The sequence below is a fragment of the Camelus bactrianus genome, chromosome 28 (genome assembly GCF_048773025.1).
Source record: "Camelus bactrianus isolate YW-2024 breed Bactrian camel chromosome 28, ASM4877302v1, whole genome shotgun sequence".
In the NCBI taxonomy this organism is placed as follows: domain Eukaryota; kingdom Metazoa; phylum Chordata; class Mammalia; order Artiodactyla; family Camelidae; genus Camelus; species Camelus bactrianus.
The window spans coordinates 18,513,592-18,533,798 of record NC_133566.1 but is presented as its reverse complement, the minus strand read 5'-3'; the positions used below and the strand labels follow the sequence as shown (position 1 = coordinate 18,533,798).

At 40.4% G+C, this 20,207-nt stretch overlaps 1 protein-coding gene across 3 annotated transcripts in view; it reads right to left on the bottom strand.

Annotated features, from left to right (window-relative positions):
- Positions 1-752: 752 nt before the first annotated feature.
- EIF2AK3 (eukaryotic translation initiation factor 2 alpha kinase 3) overlaps positions 753-20,207 on the bottom strand; it is a 61,387-nt gene continuing 41,932 nt past the window's right edge. For 2 of the 3 annotated variants that reach the window (XM_010958963.3, XM_074354608.1), the window contains 7 exons: positions 19,602-19,724; positions 16,433-16,582; positions 14,303-15,083; positions 11,637-11,804; positions 8,673-8,774; positions 3,492-3,554; positions 753-1,972 (listed from right to left, as the gene is read on the bottom strand). In XM_010958963.3, the coding sequence (XP_010957265.2) occupies positions 1,772-1,972; positions 3,492-3,554; positions 8,673-8,774; positions 11,637-11,804; positions 14,303-15,083; positions 16,433-16,582; positions 19,602-19,724 (1,588 nt within the window). In that variant the 3' untranslated portion in view covers positions 753-1,771. The other variant, XM_074354609.1, reaches the window with a different exon arrangement.

Below are 20,207 nucleotides of genomic sequence, written 5' to 3'. Positions count from 1 at the left end.
AACAGATGGACCAAAAGATGAAGAAGAAAGAGAGATGGGCTAGCCAGGGGCCAAGCAGAACCGGGAAGAAAAAGTTCAAGCCACATTGTGTTGGGGAAGGGTATAGCTCAGTGGTAGAGTGTGTGCTTAGCATGCACGAGGTCCTGGGTTCAATTCCCCAGTACCTCCATTAAATGAATAAATAAATAAAAATACACCTAATTGCCTCCCCCCACCAAAAAAATCATTAAAAAAAAAGCCACATTGTGAAGTGAGAGTCTGGACAGAGCACACAAGTGTCTGTGGCATGTGAGTCCAGCTTACAAATCAAACTTTGTGCAGTGGATGCTATGTGTCTGTAAGATGGAAATGCACTGGATAAGGCTTGGGTCTACCAGGCAGCCCCACATCCCACATGCCTCCACGTGATACACGGTACACACACTGTGACACCAACACACAACTGGCATCGCCAGAGCCCTTGCTCAGCGAGGTCTCCCTTCCCGGACAGGGGGAGGGACTCCTGATGGTCCCAGTCCCTGGCACAGAGTAGGAACCAAGCAAATGTCTCGGGATGATGAGTCCAGTGAATTCTGAAAAGGACTTGGAATTGTCAAGTCTTTGGGAACTGACACCTGTTTGGAATAGGTAAGGAAAAAGTTTTCTTGAGAGTTAGGGTTACGATTCTTCATAGACCTAGGATCTTGTTTTATAAGTGAGAAGAACTACCATTTGGGGGCTGGTCCCCCCCCCAAATAAGAATCCACCATAAATCATTTTTTAAAGTTTTATTTAATCATTTAGACTTGAAAGAAGTCACAATAGTTAACACACTTCAGTGCGTTCTGTACACCACCAACCCAAATGGATTGAGTTCAGAATTTTTATAAATAAAAAATAAACATATTTACAGTGAAAAATAAAAACACGTTAGCAAGTTAGATGATTAAACTGTTCTCTATAATCAGTTTTGGGAAAGGACCAACCTACAGTATTACATTGAAGACAGTTAAGATTTCATTAGGTTTAGAAAGTCCAGAATGGAAGATGTTAGTTGTAGTATAAGATTCATTTCTCACTACAGCTTTGTTCCTCCCCAATTCCTCCCCAGACCAGAGCGTTTGACCAATTTACACAAAAAGCTTCATTTTCCCTTTGTTGGAGGTAAAAGTACAAAAGCTCTCAAGCTCTTCCTAGAACCATCTACGGAATAAAGCTATGGAATGCTACAAATGTCACTAGTAAACTAGCTATGGCCTAGCTATGTCCAGTTTGTGCTATTCTGTCCTCCAAAATATTGTAGATTCCTAATTTACCCACCAGGGACAAAAATGGAGTCAGCTTTTTTGGAAATCAGTTACAAAATCACCACCATTATCTCTAGAAAGTGTGTTTCTAGAACAACATAGTTATCACGTGTAGGGCCTTTCATTTTTCTGTCCTATAAAAATATTTCCATTTTATAATTCTCTATACATCTTAGGGCATTGCTCCCACTTCCCCAGGCAAAACCTGAGGGCTGTGTGCTTGGCTAGTCAGTTTCAAGAGACCAACGAAGAAAAAGGACCACATGTGATGTCGTGACAGCCCTCCCTTGAGTAGAGCAAAAATCGAGTTGGCTCCAATTAGGTTAGAGCTCCAAAATCCAGTTTAAACGTTTAACTTAGAAAAAGCAGCCCAAAGCGAAATTGAGCAACGAACAAAATTTGCAGATTCACAATTTTGGAAAGCGACATTCCTTCGAAGCGGGCGATTCCGTGTCACCTGCTGGGGGTGTGAGCACAATTTAAGGCTAATTGCTTGGCAAAGGGTTGTGGGAGCTGCTGGAGTGTCTTGAATGTTTCGTTCCTGATGAGCTCAGGGAGCGAGACCTCTGTCTGAGCACCGTCTTTCCTGGAAACTCCAAGTCCTCAAATATAGCGTTTTCAATGATGTTGGCAGCTTCAGGCCGTTCCGTGGGGCATGGGGAGAGCATGTCTTGTACCATCGCGTACTGAAATATAAAAATTGTTCTGCGATGAAAGGGCCAGGTTTAGACCACTAAACGCTCACCTAAGTCAGGAATCAGCAAAATTGTTCTGTGAATATTGCCAGCCAGTTTCTGACACAGCCCCTCAGCTCTGCGATTTCAGTACCAAAGCAGCCACAGGCCATATAGAAACAGGTGGGCGTGGCTGTGTTCCCATAAAACTTTATTACCAAAGACAGGCAGCAGGCTGATTTGGTCTGTGGGTGATGGCTTGGCCAACTCCTGCTCTAAATAAACATGGACCATTTTGGGGTAACTGGTTGTTTTTTTAACATATAATAAAGGGTCTTAAATCACACCATTGAAACATAGACATAACTTGACTTTTAAAATAAATTCATCTGGCTGGGAGGGTGGATAGCTCAGTGGTAGAGCATGTGCTTAGCATGCATGAGGTCCTGGGTTCAATCCCCAGGACCTCCATTAAAATTAAAAAAAAAAAAAAAAAAGCAAAAACAAACTTAAAAAGATGCTCTTTGGTTAAAACTCAATAAGAAATTTTTAAAAATAAGATAAATTCATCTTATAACCATATGTGGATGTACAATTACCTCCATAAAGATTTCAATTAAAAAAAATCATGCCAAAGATTAGTACCTAATCCCCTTTCCTTGATTTTTTTGAACCCCTTTAATACAACATAGATTTTTATGAACCCCCCCGGGAATTGATTCATCAACTTTATAAAATATATAACAAAATATTTTTTGTAAAATATATTTCATCTTAGATTAATATATCTCCATATTATTATAAAGTTCATTTTTAATGCAACCCTTCATTGTACTTATAATATTGAAAGATAAATTAGACTTTTTCCAATTTGAGAATCAGCCACACAGTCTAATTTATTTCAACTTAATTTACTAAGAAAATTCAAGATGTATCAATGCATAACTTTTAAAATGATATGTCTTTGGACATATTATGAAATAAAAAAGAAACAAAAGCTGCGAGTAGTAACTTCAGAAGTTCATTACACGCAGTTTTCACCATGAAGACCAGCTTCATTTCCCCTTCCCGCTCTTCTGAGCCGTTTACCGTGTCACTCTGAGTGGTGTGACTTCAACACACAGAATCAGCGGAAATTAGTGACATTTTTCTTTTAAAGAAGCCAGTTTTTAAGATCACTCCCAAATTCACTAAGATAAAGAAATTAATGGCGTGATCATAATGGCAACTCGATTCCTGTGAGGGCGCCTTAGGAGTTCAGCCTTGCTGAAGAGCAAGGATGTTAGGATTCACATAAAATTCCCAGGTGGGATGTCATACAGTCTGGAGCACAGAACACGCGGCCCAGGACGGGGCTGAGCTCCAGTCTTAGGCTTTAACAAGTTGTGTGTTCTTGGGATCAGGTCCCTTTCCTCTCTAGGCCTTTGGTTTCCTCATCTGTAAAATGGGGAAACTGGTGAGCTGACTGCTAAGGACCCTTCACGTTCTAAGGAAGATTCTAAAGAAAATAAAAGATGAGAATTATACAAACCTCACGAGGATATTTCTGAGTAAATAGTGGTGGAAATTTGAGATCTCTGACATCAGTTAAGATCTGAAAAGAAAGAAGAGTGTTACTTATCTTTAAATCTATTCTGATACGTGGATCTATTTAAACATAGATTTTTTTTGGTACTCCAACAGAGTAGCTAAGAATTAAAGGTTGAATATTAAGCAGATGAAAAACTTATCAATAGCTTTTCCCGACTCGATAAACTACACAAAAGCGCTTCCTGAGCACAGATATACATGCCACCAAATCACCCAAATTTAGGAAATAATTCAGATATAATTATGTTTGGATTGTACATGATACTGACTCCTGGATTTTAACTGAAAATGGACTGATCTGTAGCAAAAATAGTTTAATCATTCATGAATACACGTTTGTGTTCTTACATGGATAACTTTTTCTTTTTTCTTTTTTTTTTCTTATATGAATTTTATTTTATTTATTTTTTTTACATTTTTTACTGATTTATAATCATTTTACAATGTTGTGTCAAATTCCAGTGTTCAGCACAATTTTTCAGTTATTCATGGACATATACACACTCATTGGATAACTTTTTCTATTAGTCGCTAATCTCTTTGTATTTGATATGAAAAAACATAGTCTTTCTTCCTCTTTTTCTTTCTTTTTTGAGTGAAAAAAAAACCAAGTCAACCATGCTAAATTTGGAATTAAAAAAAAAAATTTTTTTTAAATGGAGGTATTTGGAATTGAACCCCGGACCTCGTGCATGCTAAGCACACACTCTACCACTGAGCTATACACTCCCCTAAATTTGGAATTTTAAACAAAACATTTGAAAGTTCTTTGGGAAATTTTCACACAAATAATTACCCTCTTTATGTTCCAGCATCCTTACCTATAAAAAACAAGGATGACAGGGCCACCTTATATGATTGTTCTGAGGCTTAAGTGAGGTAATTCAGGCGAACTTAGCACAGTGCCTGATACTCCTTTTGCAATGATGACAAAAACCAGTTTTGAGAAATGAAATAAGGCAAATATGTCTTCATATTTCTTGAGAAATAAGTGGGAATGTACTTAAAACAAAAAATATGAAGTGGGTTGGCATTTGTTACTTCCCATTAAAAAAAATTAGAAACTTCGTTAGAAGAATCTACGCTGAAGGCCCTTGAAGGAAGGGTTCCATCTGCTAATGGGAAGGTCGTATCAAAGTCAGTGCAGCTAAATGCTTGACTCTGAACTCACAGAATTAATCTCTAATCACATAACACTCTTAAATCAAAGTTTTTGTTTTAAAACATAGAATTTAAAGGAGACCTGGGCCATAATTCAATGGGGAAATAGTCTTTTCAACAGAAAGCCATAGACTGGAATAAATTGGTCACAATACACATACCTGGCCAAGGTCAAGGTCATCAAGAGAAATGCAGACTTCAACCACAGTCTGCTTCCATTAGACCCCTATTAGAATGGCTGAAAATGTGAAGACTGAAAGTTCAGTGTTGGCCAGGATGTGGAGGACCTAGCACCCTCCTACACCGCTGGTAAGAGTATAGAATGAAACTTTCTTATAAAGTTAAGCCACTTACCACACCGCTTATCAATCCTGCCTAGTAAGTACCCGAGACTAATGAAAACACATGCCTACAAAGAGACTCGTTCACAAATGTTCACAGCAACTTTACTCATAAATGTTTCCCAGTAGGTAAATGGACACACGATCTGTGGTCTACAAACACTGGAACATTATTTAATACAAAGGAAGGAAGCACTGACACACTGAGTAATGAATGAATCTCAAATACTTTATAGTGAGTCAAAGAAGGCAGACACAAAAGAGTATATACATGGATGACTCCATTTATATGAAACTTTAGATCAGACAGAAAGCAGATCAGTAGTTGCCTGGGATGGGTTGGGGGCTGGAAGGACAGGGGTTGACTGGGAAGGAAATAAGGAAACCTTTCAGGGTGATAGAAATGTTCTATATTTTGAACGTACTGGTGGTTACATGGATGGATAAATTTGTCGAAACTTATAAAAATGCAAAAAGTGGGTCCATTGTATTGTACATAAATTATACATCAATAAAATACATTAAAAAAAAAAGACCTTGGCCAAATCATTGAATACCTTCATTTTACCTGTTTTACCTTCATTAACAGAATCTCAGAGAGGTTCTGGCTAAATGTGGCAGATTTTCTACTACATTTCCAGCAAACATTTTCACTGAAAGCTGCAAAGGGATATGCAATCTATGCGAAGTCTATCAGGATGAGTGCAGTGGAAGGAAGGATCAAATTTTTGAAAGAAGGAAAGCAGATGGGAGCACAGCAAGTGTGCTGGCAGAACGTTGGAAGGGAAGCCAGGGCGCCCGCTGGGCTGATGCCGGCGGGGCGGGAACTGATGAGCTGAGCGCTGAGCGGAACCTGCAGGGGGTGGGGGTGGGGGTGAGGCGCAAGGCTGACGGCAGGAAAGGGCTCTGTATGCAGTGACACATCCCCTCTAACAGAGGAGGCTTGTTCTCGGGAGAAACTGAACCAAGGAATTCCAGACTTAGAGTTGAGGAGAGGGGACAGGAGGTGCTGGGGGTGGGCGGGGAAAGCAGAAGGAGGAAGTGAAGACCTGCATGCTAAACAGCAAGACACTCTCCACATCCCACCCCTACCCTCTCTCAGTCAGGAGGATGAAGGCTTCCTTTCTGGAGCAAATGAGGAAAGGCCGACATGTGGGAGTTCTCCCCGCATGGACCAAGGAAAGAACTCGATTGTAACCTTTACAGTGAAGCGCACTCCGAGTCGCCATTTTCGAGCCCATTCTTAGATATGAATGGACAGCTAAGGATCATCAACATGAGAAACACACACATATACATCATTTAAAAAACTCTGAGATGTTGGGAGGGAGGGAAGTAAGTGTGACTATAAAGGAGTAGCAAGAGGAAGTTTTTTTTTGTGGTGATGGAACAGTTCTCTTCCTAGATTGCAGCGGTGGATACACGAACCTCTATGTGAGATAAAATAACATGGAGCTACATACACACATTGTGCGAATGTCAGATTTTTGTTGTGCTATAATTACATAAGATGTAACCATTAGAAGAAAGTCAGAGCACATTATTTGGTCTAGCATGGAACAAGATTTGCGTAGTTTCATAATCAAAAAAATTTTATATAACTACAAGTTTTAGCAAATTTGTTCATTGAAATACACATACATAGAAGTCACCATTTTAACCATTTTAAAGTGTATGTATGACACAGGGTTTTTTTCCTTAATTAAAATTCTTAAAAAATTTTATATTTTTTAAATTATTTTTTTATTTTTTGGGGGGGTGATAGTAATTAGGTTTATTTATTTTTAGAGATACGTGGGATTGAACCCAGGACGTCATGCATGCTAAGCATGTGCTCTACCACTTGAGCTATACCCTCCCTTCAGGGTGTTTTTATTCTATTTACAACGCTGTACAACCATCACCACTGTCTAACTCCAGAACATTTTCCTCACCCAAAGAGCAATTTCATACTCATTAAGCAGTCACCCGCTACTTCCTTCCACCCTATCACCTGGCAACTACTAACCTACCTTGTCTCTATGGATTTGCCTATTCTGGACACTTCACGGAAATGGAATCATCCAGTATGTGGCCGTTTATGTCCACTTCTTTCACTTAGTGTGATGTCTTCAAGGCTCACCTGTGCTGTAGCATGTATCAGTACTTCAGTCCCTTTTTGTGGCTGAATAATATTCCACTGTGTGGTTATACCACATTCGTCTTGCCATTCACCAACTAATTGAATCTGGGTTGTTTCTACTTTCTGGCTACTTTCTGGCTATCATGAAGATGCTACTATGAACATTTGTGTACAGGTTTTTGTGTGGACCTATGTTTTCATCTCTCTTGGGTATATACCTGGGAGCAGAACTGCTGGGTCATATGGTAATTCCATGTTTAACTTTTGGGGAACCGTCAAACTGTTCCACAATGGCTGCACCATTTTACTTTCTACCAGCAACGTATGAAGGCTCTAATATCTCTGCATCCTCGCCAACACTTACTTCGTTTGGTTTTGTCTTATTATAGCCATCCTGGATGGTGTGGAGTGGTACCTCACTGTGATTTTGATTTGCATTTCCCTGATGAATAATGATGTCATGCCTATTGGCCATTTGTAATCTTCTTTGGAGAAATATCTGTTCAAGTCCCATGCCCATTTTAAAATTAGCTTGTTTGCCTTTTTGTTGTCGAAGTTCTTTCTATATTCTGGATACTAGAACCTCGTCAGATACATGATTCACAAACACTTGCTCTCACCCTGTGAGTTGTTCTTTCACTGCCTTGACAGAGTCCTTTGATGTGCTTATAACTACAACAATTCTGATGCCATAAGACTCCAGATCCTTTACGCATGTCGCACCGGTTTTATTTTCCTTTCTGGAAGCTTTTAGGGTATTTATCTCTGGTGTTTTGAAATTTAGCCATGTTGATTTTTAAATTATCTTTTCCCCCCCCATTTATTGTATAGAACACTTGATAGGTCCTTTTGATTCTATGTGAGAACTATATCTCTCGTACCATGGCCAGGAGTCAGCAAGTAAGGTCTAAAACTGATAAATTAAGAAATGATGATATGGACATAAACTTTGGAAATACAGATGTAAGTACCAGGGCGATAGCTGGAAAAGTTGAGGGGGACCACTTATGACGGGTGGGGAACAATGTGACAGAAGCCTACTTTTAAAAGACATTCAGTACTATCGTCCTTAAAGGCCATGGTCATGATTTATTTGGGGGTAGGGGGGTGGACCTAATTCTGTCTAGTTTGCCAGCTTTTAAGTGTATGAGTATGTGGCCACTTGTCCTTTGGAAAATTCTCCTCTGATCAACCACCACCATTACCAGCACTCCCTTATCTTATGGTTCCTCAAGCTTCGCACTTATTATAAATTTGTGTGCAAAATATTGCTGAGTTACGATGAATTGAAGCAAAACAAGGAACAAACAATTCAACAATTTTTGAAGACTGAGCTTTTAAATGGAAGCAAATAGTTTACAAATCCTTGTTTCACTCACATGACTTCTTCTACTTGTAGTCTGCTGGTATCCAGAATAACTAATTCCCCTTTTAAAACTCTCTTGTAAATTTAAGAGCATTTTCTTTTTCTACCTTTTTTAGGGAGGGGAGAACTTACCCTGACCCTCTCCATCTGCGTGGCGAACGGGTAGAGTAATTCAAACAGAATGAGGCCCAAAGAAAAGATGTCCACTTTATGAGAGTAGTTGTTTCCATGAATCTGAAACCCCATATAAAGAAGAAATATTAGGACAAAATTATTGGAGGCAGGACAGTGGATTGAAATGGCATTAGTGAATCCCAAAGCTGACCCAGTCACTTCTTGGTTTAAATGCAGTTGCATATGTAAAAATGTTAGCCAAGAGTTAATAACCTCTCTGTCCTCTTTTTTTCAACTCACAGCAGCAAAGAGTAATTAAGCTACTCAGCATTACAGAAGGAAACCCAGGCATCGCTCCGAGATAGGCATCAGTAATACAGGCCCAGGGGAAACCTGGAGCCTTGTAACGCTAAAAAAAAAGTCTGTGGGAGCCAGGAAAAGCTGCTCCATTACCCCCAGGTGAAGTTTTTTCAAAGCGAGCGCTATCTGAAGCAAATCTCTCATTTCTAATCATCTTAGTCCTCACCTATTTTTATGAGAAAATCTTCATTACTCCAAACCACTAATCAACTGTGGTGAGGCCTCATTACGGCACCTAATTATGGACTTCTCTGCATTCTTGGTTGTTATTTTTTTCATGTGTGGAGTTCTTATTCTTCGCAATGAGATGATAAAGTCCTGGAGGGCAGGGAACTGCTCTTTTTGTATTCCTACCATCCAGCACTGGGCTCAGTGTGGAGCAGGCCCTCAATAAATACTTATTTGTTAAAATGAACCAATGAATTACAACCGAACTAGTCTATTAAACAAAGCCTCATTCAAATGAAAAGTGACCTCCCCTGACTCAGAAGAACCCTTTTATTTGGGAAAATGCTCCAGGCACATAACAACATTTGGCAAAGGCCAAAGCAGGGCGTCACTTTGGAGAATACTCATGGCGGCATCTCCTGGGGGAATCACAAGGTATCTGTCGGGGATGACACACTGTTCACAACCTCCTCTCTAAACTGGACTTGAGACCTGTTTCCTTGACTCCTTCTGGGAGCCAGACTGCCTCGCTGATCACAGAATGTCACGTGGAAAGTTCCAGTGATTTTCCTCCCTTCCCTTCCCTCTTACTGGGGCTTGGGACGTATTCAAAGAAAATGTGTTCAAAACAGAGCTTACAGGGTTACAGTGAAAAGGACACCTCAAACGCTATCTGGAAAATATCAATACACCTTTTTTTTAACCTCTTTTTTTTCAATTGAAATATAGTCAGTTACAATGTGTCAATTTCTGGTGTACAAATGAGGCAAGAATACACAACAGAGAAGACAGTCTCTTCAGCAAGTGGTGCTGGGAAAACTGGAGAACCACAAGGAAATCAATGAAGTTAGAACACTCCCTCAGACCATATATAAAAATTAACTCAAAATGGCTTAAAGACTTAAATGTAAGACAAGACACTATAAACCTCCTAGAAGAAAACATAGGCAAAACATTCTCTGACATAAATCTTAGCAATGTTTTCCTAGGGCAGTCTTCCTGGGCAATAGAAATAAAAGCCAAAATAATACACCTTTATGAAAAGCAACCTGGCAGTCAATATTTACTACCCCTTGAGGGTCCTATTTAATTTCGTCCACCCTAGGGTCGGTGGAAATGTGGACAGAGATTTGTACACAGGGATGGTTATCGCAATGAAATTCCTAACAGCAAAATTTAGGGGTCACTTAAACATCCAAAACAAACGTTTCCCTTCTTAAACTCACTTGTAATAGGTAACACATCCACATGATTCAAAAAGAAGTAGATGGTCAAGTTTCCCTCCCACCCATTCCTCATCTGACCCGCCCCCCAAGTCACATCCCCTCTGCCTCCTGCCCTCACAACCATTCCTTTCCTGCACATCCTTCCAGAGTTCTTTATATAAACACAAGCAAATACATATTTATCATTCCCTCCTTTACACATTTCTGTCCCTTGCTTTTTTCACTTAAGAGACTCCTTTTAAACTCTTATCGACCTAAAAATGCCTAATTTCTTTTACCAAATATACTTCAACCAAAATAACACACTGCAAGGGATTAAATGCAAAAGCAAATATGAAATCTAGCTTTTAAGTCAGATAGTAAAGAAATTTACAAAAATGTAAATAAGTGTCATTTTATTCACTAGTTTCTTTTGGGGGGGAGTTTATTTTTCAAAAAACAAGTATCTTGAAGATGTGATCGATTTAACAATGTTATTTTTCATTGGATTAGTGACATTTTTATAAATGTCTCAGTTTTGATCTCTAATATGGCAAATACTGATAGACAAAATCCCAGAGGAAAAATGCTTCAGCTCTCAATCATGTGGAGCACCATGTTTACAAGTATAAACAGGCACTGACCTAGAAGTTTGAGAACCACTGATCTAAGCACATATAAGCTTGTGAATGTCGTTAGCCTCGTGGTGGCCGGGTAAGCTGCCCTGAAGCTCCCAGCATCCAGCGCTCCCACAGCTCTGCCAGGCTCTGTTCTGCTTATGTGCTTTCCCTCTGGAGATTACGCAACCCTATGTCTCAGCCTATCCACCTCTATTTCCCACCATGTACATTCTGCAAGCTGCCTGTGGGTTACTGGAGAGGGCAGCTCCATCCACCAACTCCATCCGGCTCTGAAAACAGTTCCTACGATGTTCACACAGGGTGCAGTACAGTTCAGTTTGGGAGGAGAGCATTCAAAGCCTCTTTCAAAATTTCTGGTTGCTGCCAGGCTCTGGGTCGGAGGGGGAGCACATTTTAAGCATCGTTAGCATTTCTCTTAACCTGCCCCGAGTCCAGGTTGTGGGAACTGCACCCTTGCTCCTGCCAGTCTTCATCATTTTCAGATTTTATTTTATTGGGGTGTTTAAATAAGAGCATGGATGGAGATTCATGGGGCACATCTACCTCACTGTCATCCTAACCCCAAATCTGTTTTTTTCCTTCAGAAGTAAAACAAACAAAAAACTCACCTGCTCTGGGCTCATATACAGCTTGGTCCCCACTTGTCCGGTGTGTCTGGCGTACCCCGGCATTGGGGTCAGAACCATCTGGTCCTCCTCATCCTGGTCCATCGCAGTCACTAAGCCAAAATCTCCAACCTTGACCACGTCGTCCATTGTAAAGAATATGTTGGAAGGCTGGAAAAAATAAAACAAGAGAGAAGCACGGTGGGTGTGTCTGGAGAAGGAGACAAAGTGAAGGGGGTTATTTAAATAACCACAGCAAATAAACACAAGACATGAGACCTTCTCAAGCATGTTCCTCTTTACTGTGGGATGATAGGAAAATAAAAAACAAACCTTGGATGTTAGACAAGTACTGTGAGTAAAGAAGAGGCAGGGTAGCCAAGAGAGCTAGCATTTACTGAACATCTATTTAAATAAATCCTTAGAGAGTCACATTGGCTAGGTCTAGGGTACTTAATCCTTAATCTCATAATTTTAGATACTCTCCCTTGGCAAGCTTCGCTACTTTTATGACCTAAGCCATGATTATGGTAATAGTATTAATAATAGCAAAGGCATATAGAGCACTTGCAATGGGCCAGAAGCTGTTCTAAGCTGTTTATTACTATTAACTCATGTTAATACTCTTCTACTTATTTATTACCATTATTATTTTATCACGTGCAGTTTCTTTTCTTTTTTTTTTTAAGTTTTTTTGGGGGGGAGGTGGGGCAGAGTATAATTAGGTTTGTTTGCTTATTTATTTATTTATTTTTAGGAGGAACTGGGGATGGAATCCAGGACCTCGTGTACGCTAAGCATGCGCTCTACCACTTGAGCTACATGTTCCTGCCACTTACAACCCTTTTAGTCCTATTAGTCCCTCATTTCACAGATGAGTAAACTGAGGCCTAGAGAAGCCAAGTAAATTGCCCAAGGTTCCCCAGCTAGTAAGTGGTGGAGCAGGGACTCAAACCCAGGCAGTCTGGCTCAGTGAGGAAAGGACTTCGCTTCACTGCCCTGTGTCCGGCGCTCAGTCCAGTTCTTGCCCTACGACAGCGGATCACGGCTGTTTGATGAGTGAATGAAACAGACTGATCTCCGGGTCTGTGTCTGAGAGGGGAGAGCGGGCCACCCAGGAGAATAAGAGCTCTTAACCGCAACCTCATGCAGCCTCTCCTAATACTCACAGGCTCCTACACACTCTACAATGCCCGTCCCAGGTTCTAAGCTCTCATTTGCAACTGTTTATAGGACACGTCTAACCACAGGCTCCTCAAACTTAAAATCCCCTACATGAAATATACCATCTTTCCCTCAGAACCTATGCTAACCCCAGCTAACACGACCTCTGTTCGTGGCACTTGAAATAAGGGAAAAGGAAGCCATTTAGCTCATAAAGTTGAATTTCACTAGGCTTCAAATACTGCCAGACAAAAACCATTTTATTCACATCCAAAATACCGTCATACAATTTCTCCTGGCTAACCACTTGCTACTTCTCACCCTCCAGCTTCTCACCTCCTTGCCCAAAGCCTAAACAGTTCAAGAATAAAGGGCAAAAAGCATGGAGATTTTGCCCCAGCTCGGAGCTGGCTAGTGAAGGAATGCACGTCTCTCCTTCCGCTTAGGTCCCTGTTACTAAGCTACGCGGGGCTTAATAAGGGGAAGATGTGTGAGGGTTACTGAAAGCCAGAGGAAAGACAGCGTATCTGTTCCTGGTGGATTTTACATAAAGATTATTTTCATCAGGAGATTGGGAATACTTTTTACTGTAAAATGGACATAAACATATTATAGAGGAGAATTCACAATTTGCCTGAAGCTTTTAAAACACAAGAGAATTCTTATCCTTGTCGCAGACCCCTGTGGGCTACTTTCCCAGACCTCTGCGGCCGACGTCACTTGATGATATCATTTTACGTGGAATCTTAAAAAATGATACAAATGAACTCATTCACAAAACAGAAACAGATTCACAGACATCGGAAACAAATCTATAGTTACCAAAAGGGAAAGGGGAGGGATAAATTAGGAGTTTGGGATTAACAAACACACACTACTATATATAATATAGATAAACAATAAGGACCTACTGTATAGCACAGGGAGCTATATTCAATATCTTAAAATAACCTATAATGGAAAAGAATCTCAAAAAGAATATGTATGTATGTATATATATATATATATGAACATATTTATACAACTGAATCACTTTGCTGTACACCTGAAATTAACACAGCATTGTAAATCAACTGCACTTCAGTTAAAACCATAAGGGGGGAGGGCACAGCTCAAGTGGTAGAGCGCCTGCTTAGCATGCACGAGGTCCTGGGTTCAATCCCCAGTACCTCCTCCAAATATAAATAAATAAATAAACCTAATTACCTCCACCTCATAAAACAAACTCAAAAGCAAAAACAAAACAAAACCAACCCCATAAATAAATGACTTGATGACTAACAAGAAAGGGGGTGGAGAGTTTAGCTCAGTGGTAGAGCGCATGCTTAGCATGTGTGAGGTCCTGGGTTCCATCCCAAGTACCTCTATTAAAATTAATTAAGTAAGTAAACAAATAAACAAGCAAACAAACCTAATTACCTCCCCACCCCAAATTTTTTTTAAAAAAAGCTAAAAAAAAAAAAAAAAAGGCTGAAACCTCTGGGTGATGTTTTGCAAATACAGACCTTGAGGTCCCTGTGCATGAGCCCTTTGCTGTGCAGAAACTCCACCGCCTCGGCGATCTGCAGGAAGATGTGCAGACACGCGCTCCTCTCTCTCTCCTCTATGGTGCAGCGGCTGTTCAGCCAGTCTTTGAGGTTTTCCTTTCTGCACAGCTGCATCTGGATGTAAAGATACACCTTCGGCGAACTGGGCTGCGGTTTTTCCGCAGGGTTTGTAGTGAGATCTAAACTTAAAGTGGTTGGTCTCGGAGGAGAAATAGAAAAGGTAGGTTCTGAAGAAGGCCTGCTGCTGGAATGCTGGACAGCAGTTAGTTTATTAGCATAATGGTTGCCCAGAGGCGGTCGGTTCGTTCTGGGCTCTTCTTTGCTGGACGCGTTATCACAGCCGGAATCTTCAAATACTATAGAAGAGGATGTTCGCTCCCTTGACCTTATGTTGGGAGAAGCTTCAGAAGGACAAAGTTCAAAGGAGTGCCCCTCATCATTGCCATCCATAGTACCATCTTCCACATCGCAGTCTGTAAGGCAACTGTCCGGGAGGTTGTTCACAGCATCCACCGACTCACTCGTGTCTCTGTGGTCCATTCCGGAAAATTCCAGTGGAGAGAACTGGCTCTCAGACGAACTTGTCCGGCCACAGGAGATCCCTACTGAAAAAGATCTGCCGCTTCGTGGCGAAGGAGCTATGATTTCGATACGCTCCTTCGTAGAGAAAGGATCCATTCTGCGTATTTTAACGGAGGGGGCATCCACCGGACTGGGAGAGCTGAGCGGCCAGTCTGTGCTAAAAAAGCGGGAGAGATTCAAAGGGGTGAGTGTGAATATGGGTTGATGAAACTATGTGAATGCCATCCTTTATTTTCAAAGCTTCAACTATAATAAAGCCGGCTACCAAATGACAGCACAGGGATTTAATGAAAACAGGCTACAGGAGACAAAGAATATCACCTTTTGTCCATTCCTTAACTGGAAAGCTTGATTTTATATTTGAAACAGTTTTCTGGGACTGTCATGCCAGGAGCAGCCAATGCCTTTGTGCAAAACACAAAGTACGAAGGAAGACCAAGGACAGGACCCTTTGGTTGTGGTGATGCGGAACCCCCCATCCAAACGGGGCAGCGGCTCACTGGGCCTTGAGACACAGGACCACTTCACTTGGTCCTTCTGCGGTCTGGCTGTTGGCTGTGGGTGTAACAGCGGCTGCTGTGACCAGGTACCCGGTGTGGATCGAGGGCTGTGTTTGGTACTGCTAGGCAGGAACCGCCCTCTAGCTGTTTGGTGAATAGTCTATTTGTAGCCTGCTTCTTCTTTGTTCTCAGTTAGTAGTTTTTCTTATTTCTTTTTTTTCCAGTTTTTTCTTTTTTCTTTTTATTCATTTAGGAGTTTTTAAAAGGGCCTTCCTTCCAACAGCACGGCATACTTAGCATGGGAATTACCTTCAGGTTGTCTACGTGTATATATTTTCAGCTGCAAACATTTTAAAACTACTTTAAAAAGAAGTAAATTGATAACTATTAAGAAACTAAATAAAAAATTTAAATAAAAAATGGAGACAAAAGCAGACAATATCTCTTATTGAGAAAGGCTACTGTAAATCCCTCAGTGAATTTAAAATCATAGCATCCTATCTACCAATAATTTTAGAAATTCATGTTCTGGACAAAAAAGAAGAAAAATTCTTGTTCTAAAAAACTAAATCTGGGTGGGAGTATAGCTCAGGGGTAGAGCATGTGCCTGGTATGCATGCGGTCCTGGGCTCGATCCCCAGGGCCTCCGTCAAGGGAGGGAAAAAAAAAAAGAGAAAAAGGAAAAAAAAACTCATTAAAAAGAAAAAGATACCATAAAAAACTAAATTAACTTTTCACTTAACAAGTGAATAGAGAATGTTCCAAAACATGACAGAAACAGTAATCTGCTGTTAATTTTCCTTTAAAAAAAAATCATCTCTGGGGGTAGGGTGCCTGCTTAGCGTGCATGAGGTCCTGGGTTCAATCCCCAGTACCTCCAATAAATAAATAAACCTACCCCCGCCAAAATCATCTCTAAAGTTACAGAAAAGATACTTTGCTCATGTAAACCAAAAACTAGCCTGGAAGACACACTCATTTTAAAGTCTGTGTCTAACCAAGTTACCTTTCATCTTTCAGCCAGATTTCGTCCATTTTTTCTTGCCACTTCTCTGGTGGTGCTTCCAACCAAGCATTGAAATACCTGACAATTCCTGGGTGCTCAAGCTTGGCCAAAGCTTTCACTTCTCGCATTACCTTCTCCCGAGCCAGTTCTCTGAAATTGGAGAGACAAGGAAGACACTGAAGGTGGCTGTGATCTGAAGGAGCAATCATATCCAGGAGTGACAAGTAATCAGATAAAATCCTCTCTTGATTCTAAAACCAGAAACATGAAAATTCATCACACTGTACATCTGAAATATGTGTTGAGATCACCGTGCAGGAGGTACACCACAATAAAGTTGTTTTTTTTTAAAAAAAAAAAGGAGACAGAGGGTTCAGCCTAGCGGCATAATTCTAAAAAGCCATGTAGTAAGTCGTGTATTAAAAAAATACATTTTAGGGTTTTTTTTTTTCTTCTATAAATAAGTGCTACGAATTCATCTGTTGCTTCATTCAGATAAAGATTTCTTTGTTGACAAACAAACAAACAAGAATGACTACAGACCCTTAGAGATAAATGCTTAATGTGTGTTAATCGCCTGGGGGATGAACAGGTGTATGTGAAGTATTTGGGAAAGAGGGCTCAGCGCAGCAGCTCGGGAGGATGGGGAAGGACCACCCCGACAAGGTATACACAGCGGTCCAAAAGGCTTGTACGAGCACCTTGTCTGTTTAAAGCCTCAACTACTGAATCTCATGGGCAATGATGTTTAACTAGAAAAGCATCTGGATTTCGTCTGCTTTGGCAGCTTTTCTGATGGATCTAAGCTCAGTCTAGGGATCCCACCATCACCTGAAACAACATAAACAAATATAAGTTATCTCCTCTTCCCTCCCCGAGAAATGGTCCACTACTCCGCTTTTCTCTCTGTGCCTTTTCCTGTTAACGTTCCCACTCTGAGCATCCTGGCGTGTTTCCAAATCCTCCACTTTCAGTGACCCAATCCTAAGTGCTCCTCCTTCTTAATTCTTTACACTCATTCCTTTCTCATCCGTCTCCTCTTCTGTGCTATTGTTCCGTATCTTACGACCGAATCTCTGCAAACCAACCCAAACCAAACAAAAAAACTCCTAATGAACTCTGACCATTTCTTCCTAACAGCCATCTAGGCACCACCTCCACTATGATCACATCATTCTTCTGCTCATAGGCACAACTGTCTACGGAATAAAATCTAAACTCCTCTGCTGGGCATTTACGGTGCTGCCACCCATTCTTCTCCACCTTTCTTCCACGCTCCCCTCCATTCTTACCCGTGCTCCACCGCTGCCAGAACACTCACTAATCTCTACAACCCCTCTGGGTGTTTGTCTGGAGCCTTTGCTCAGGCCACATTGTATGGTTGGCCATCCCTCTTCTGCATGTGTGTCCACTGAGGGACTGACTACCCTTGAACAGGGCACGGACACCACCACCTCCATAAAGCTTGCCTTCCTTGACTGCCTTCCAGCTGCATCGGACTTTCCTCGTGAGAAGCTATTTACTGATAAGCTAAGCCGTGGGTCACAATCGTCCTTGCATTGCAGTTAACTGAGTATATACACAAAAGCCCCAAGGAGTCATATAGGTTCCTGCGGGCAGAAGCCTTTGTTAATTTTATATTCTACGTGGTGCCTTATTCATTTGAGTATTTAAACTGCTCATAAATTATATACCAGGGATGGGGGGAGGTATATAGCTTAGTGGTAGAATGTAGGCTTAGCATGCACCAGGTCCTGGGTTCAATTCCCAGTACCTCTACTAACTAACTAACTAACTATTTTTAAAATTATATACCAAAGAAAAGAATTCATCCCAAAATACTCAACCTGTCCCATTCCTGTGTCCCCATCTGTTGGGCAGCACATTTAACTACTAGTTAGGAAGACAGCCCAGCAATTAAGTACATACTTAATCAAGAGTCCCCAGGAGGCTCCCACAATAGATGGAAAAGAAAGTATCACTGATAGTCCATCATCTTAAGCATCACACTGTTCTGAGTCAAAAATTCCACTCCCAGAAATCTATCCTAAGGAAAGAGATGTGATCAAAATTTTATATAAAAGATGGAACATTGCCAAGTTATTTATTTATTTTTTTTTATGTTGGAAAAAACAGCAGTAGATAGACATGGAATGGAGGTGGGGGGGTGACTTTTTTTTTTTAAAGCCAAGTTATTCTTAATCGCAACAAATTAGAACCCTGAATACTTAAGAATTAGAAATGATTAGGGGGTGGGAAGGGATAAATTGGGAATCTGAAATCTGCACCTCTTGAGGAGTGATGGAGATGGTAGCCATCTGGATTATGGTGGTGGTTTCATTGGTGAATACAACTATCAAAATTCTTCAAATTGTACATCTGAAATATGTGTAGTTTAGTGAACAGAAATCACACCATAATAAAGGTGTTAAAAAAAAAAAGAAATGATTAAACAAGATATGGCACATGTATCATTGAACTATTATCCAGCCATAAAATACTTTTAATATATTTTGGCATTTCAATAAAATACTCTTAATAGCAAGGAAAATACTGAGAATACAACAAAGGAAGCAATAGATAAAACTGTATTGTATTGATAACTGCTACCAACTAGGTAAATTTATGACCAGAAAAAAAATCAAAAGAAAATACCCTAAAATGTTACAAGTGTTTATTACTGGGTAGAGAAGACATGGATGGATTTTGTTTTAATATTACTCTTTATCTTCCAAAATGAATATGGATTTTTTTTTTTTTTGGTGGTGGGGGGAGGTAATTAGGTGTATTTATGTATTCTTAGAGGCAGGATGGGGGACGGAACCCAGGACCTCCTGCATGCTAAGCATGCGCTCTACCACTTGAGGTATACCCTCCCCCAGTGGTGCTATGTATTAAAGTCTACAGTTATTCAAATTCACTGTAAGAAAGTCCTGAGTTAAGAATCAAAAACAAGTGTGGATTTTTTCTTAAGTAGATACAAAGTGGTCAAAGCAGATCACCTTTTTTAAAGACAGCTGGTCACCTGGTAGCATTAGACCATATGGTTCAGAAGGTCAGAAGCTATGTTTCCAGTAGTCCCTCTGGAGTATAGTGAGATGGACATATTGCCTAGGAGATTAGATAACATGGTCCCAACTCCAAGTTCACTAACAGTACCACCCATTACCTGTTGGGGAGACGGATTCTCTTGATAGCATAATTGCAGTCATCTACTTTGTTTCTAGCTTCGAAGACAACTCCAAACCCCCCGCGACCCATGCACTGAACCGGTTCAAAATCTGTTAGATATCTGGAAAGAAAAAAAAAAAAAAGGAAGGTTAAAAAAGTTTGCAAATAGTTTAAAATTTTGTAGTTAGGTAATCATCATTCAATCTTATGATATGTGAAAATGTATAAACTAAGTCTTATAGAACTTATTTTAATACAGTGTAGTTTAAATTCAAATAGCATTCTTTGTAATTTTTTCCCTAGGAAAATTCTAAGAAACAAAAAAGCTTCTGCTTCATGGGGAATCACTCGTTAATCACTTATTCTAACAGCAGCTTTAGGACTGTTCTGCCCTGATACTTTTCATGGTTCATCAGAACAGTCTGTCCTTAACTCTCCAACCTCTTCCCGCCTGTGGCAATGAGAATATGTATTTTAATCTTATGTCCGTGCCTGTATATTCTATGGAAAAAAATTAATCAGCCCTATTCTATTTAAGTACTTTTTGGCCAGCAATTGCTCTAGGAAGCAAAGCTACCTGAAACTTGCTCAGTATGCTCATCCG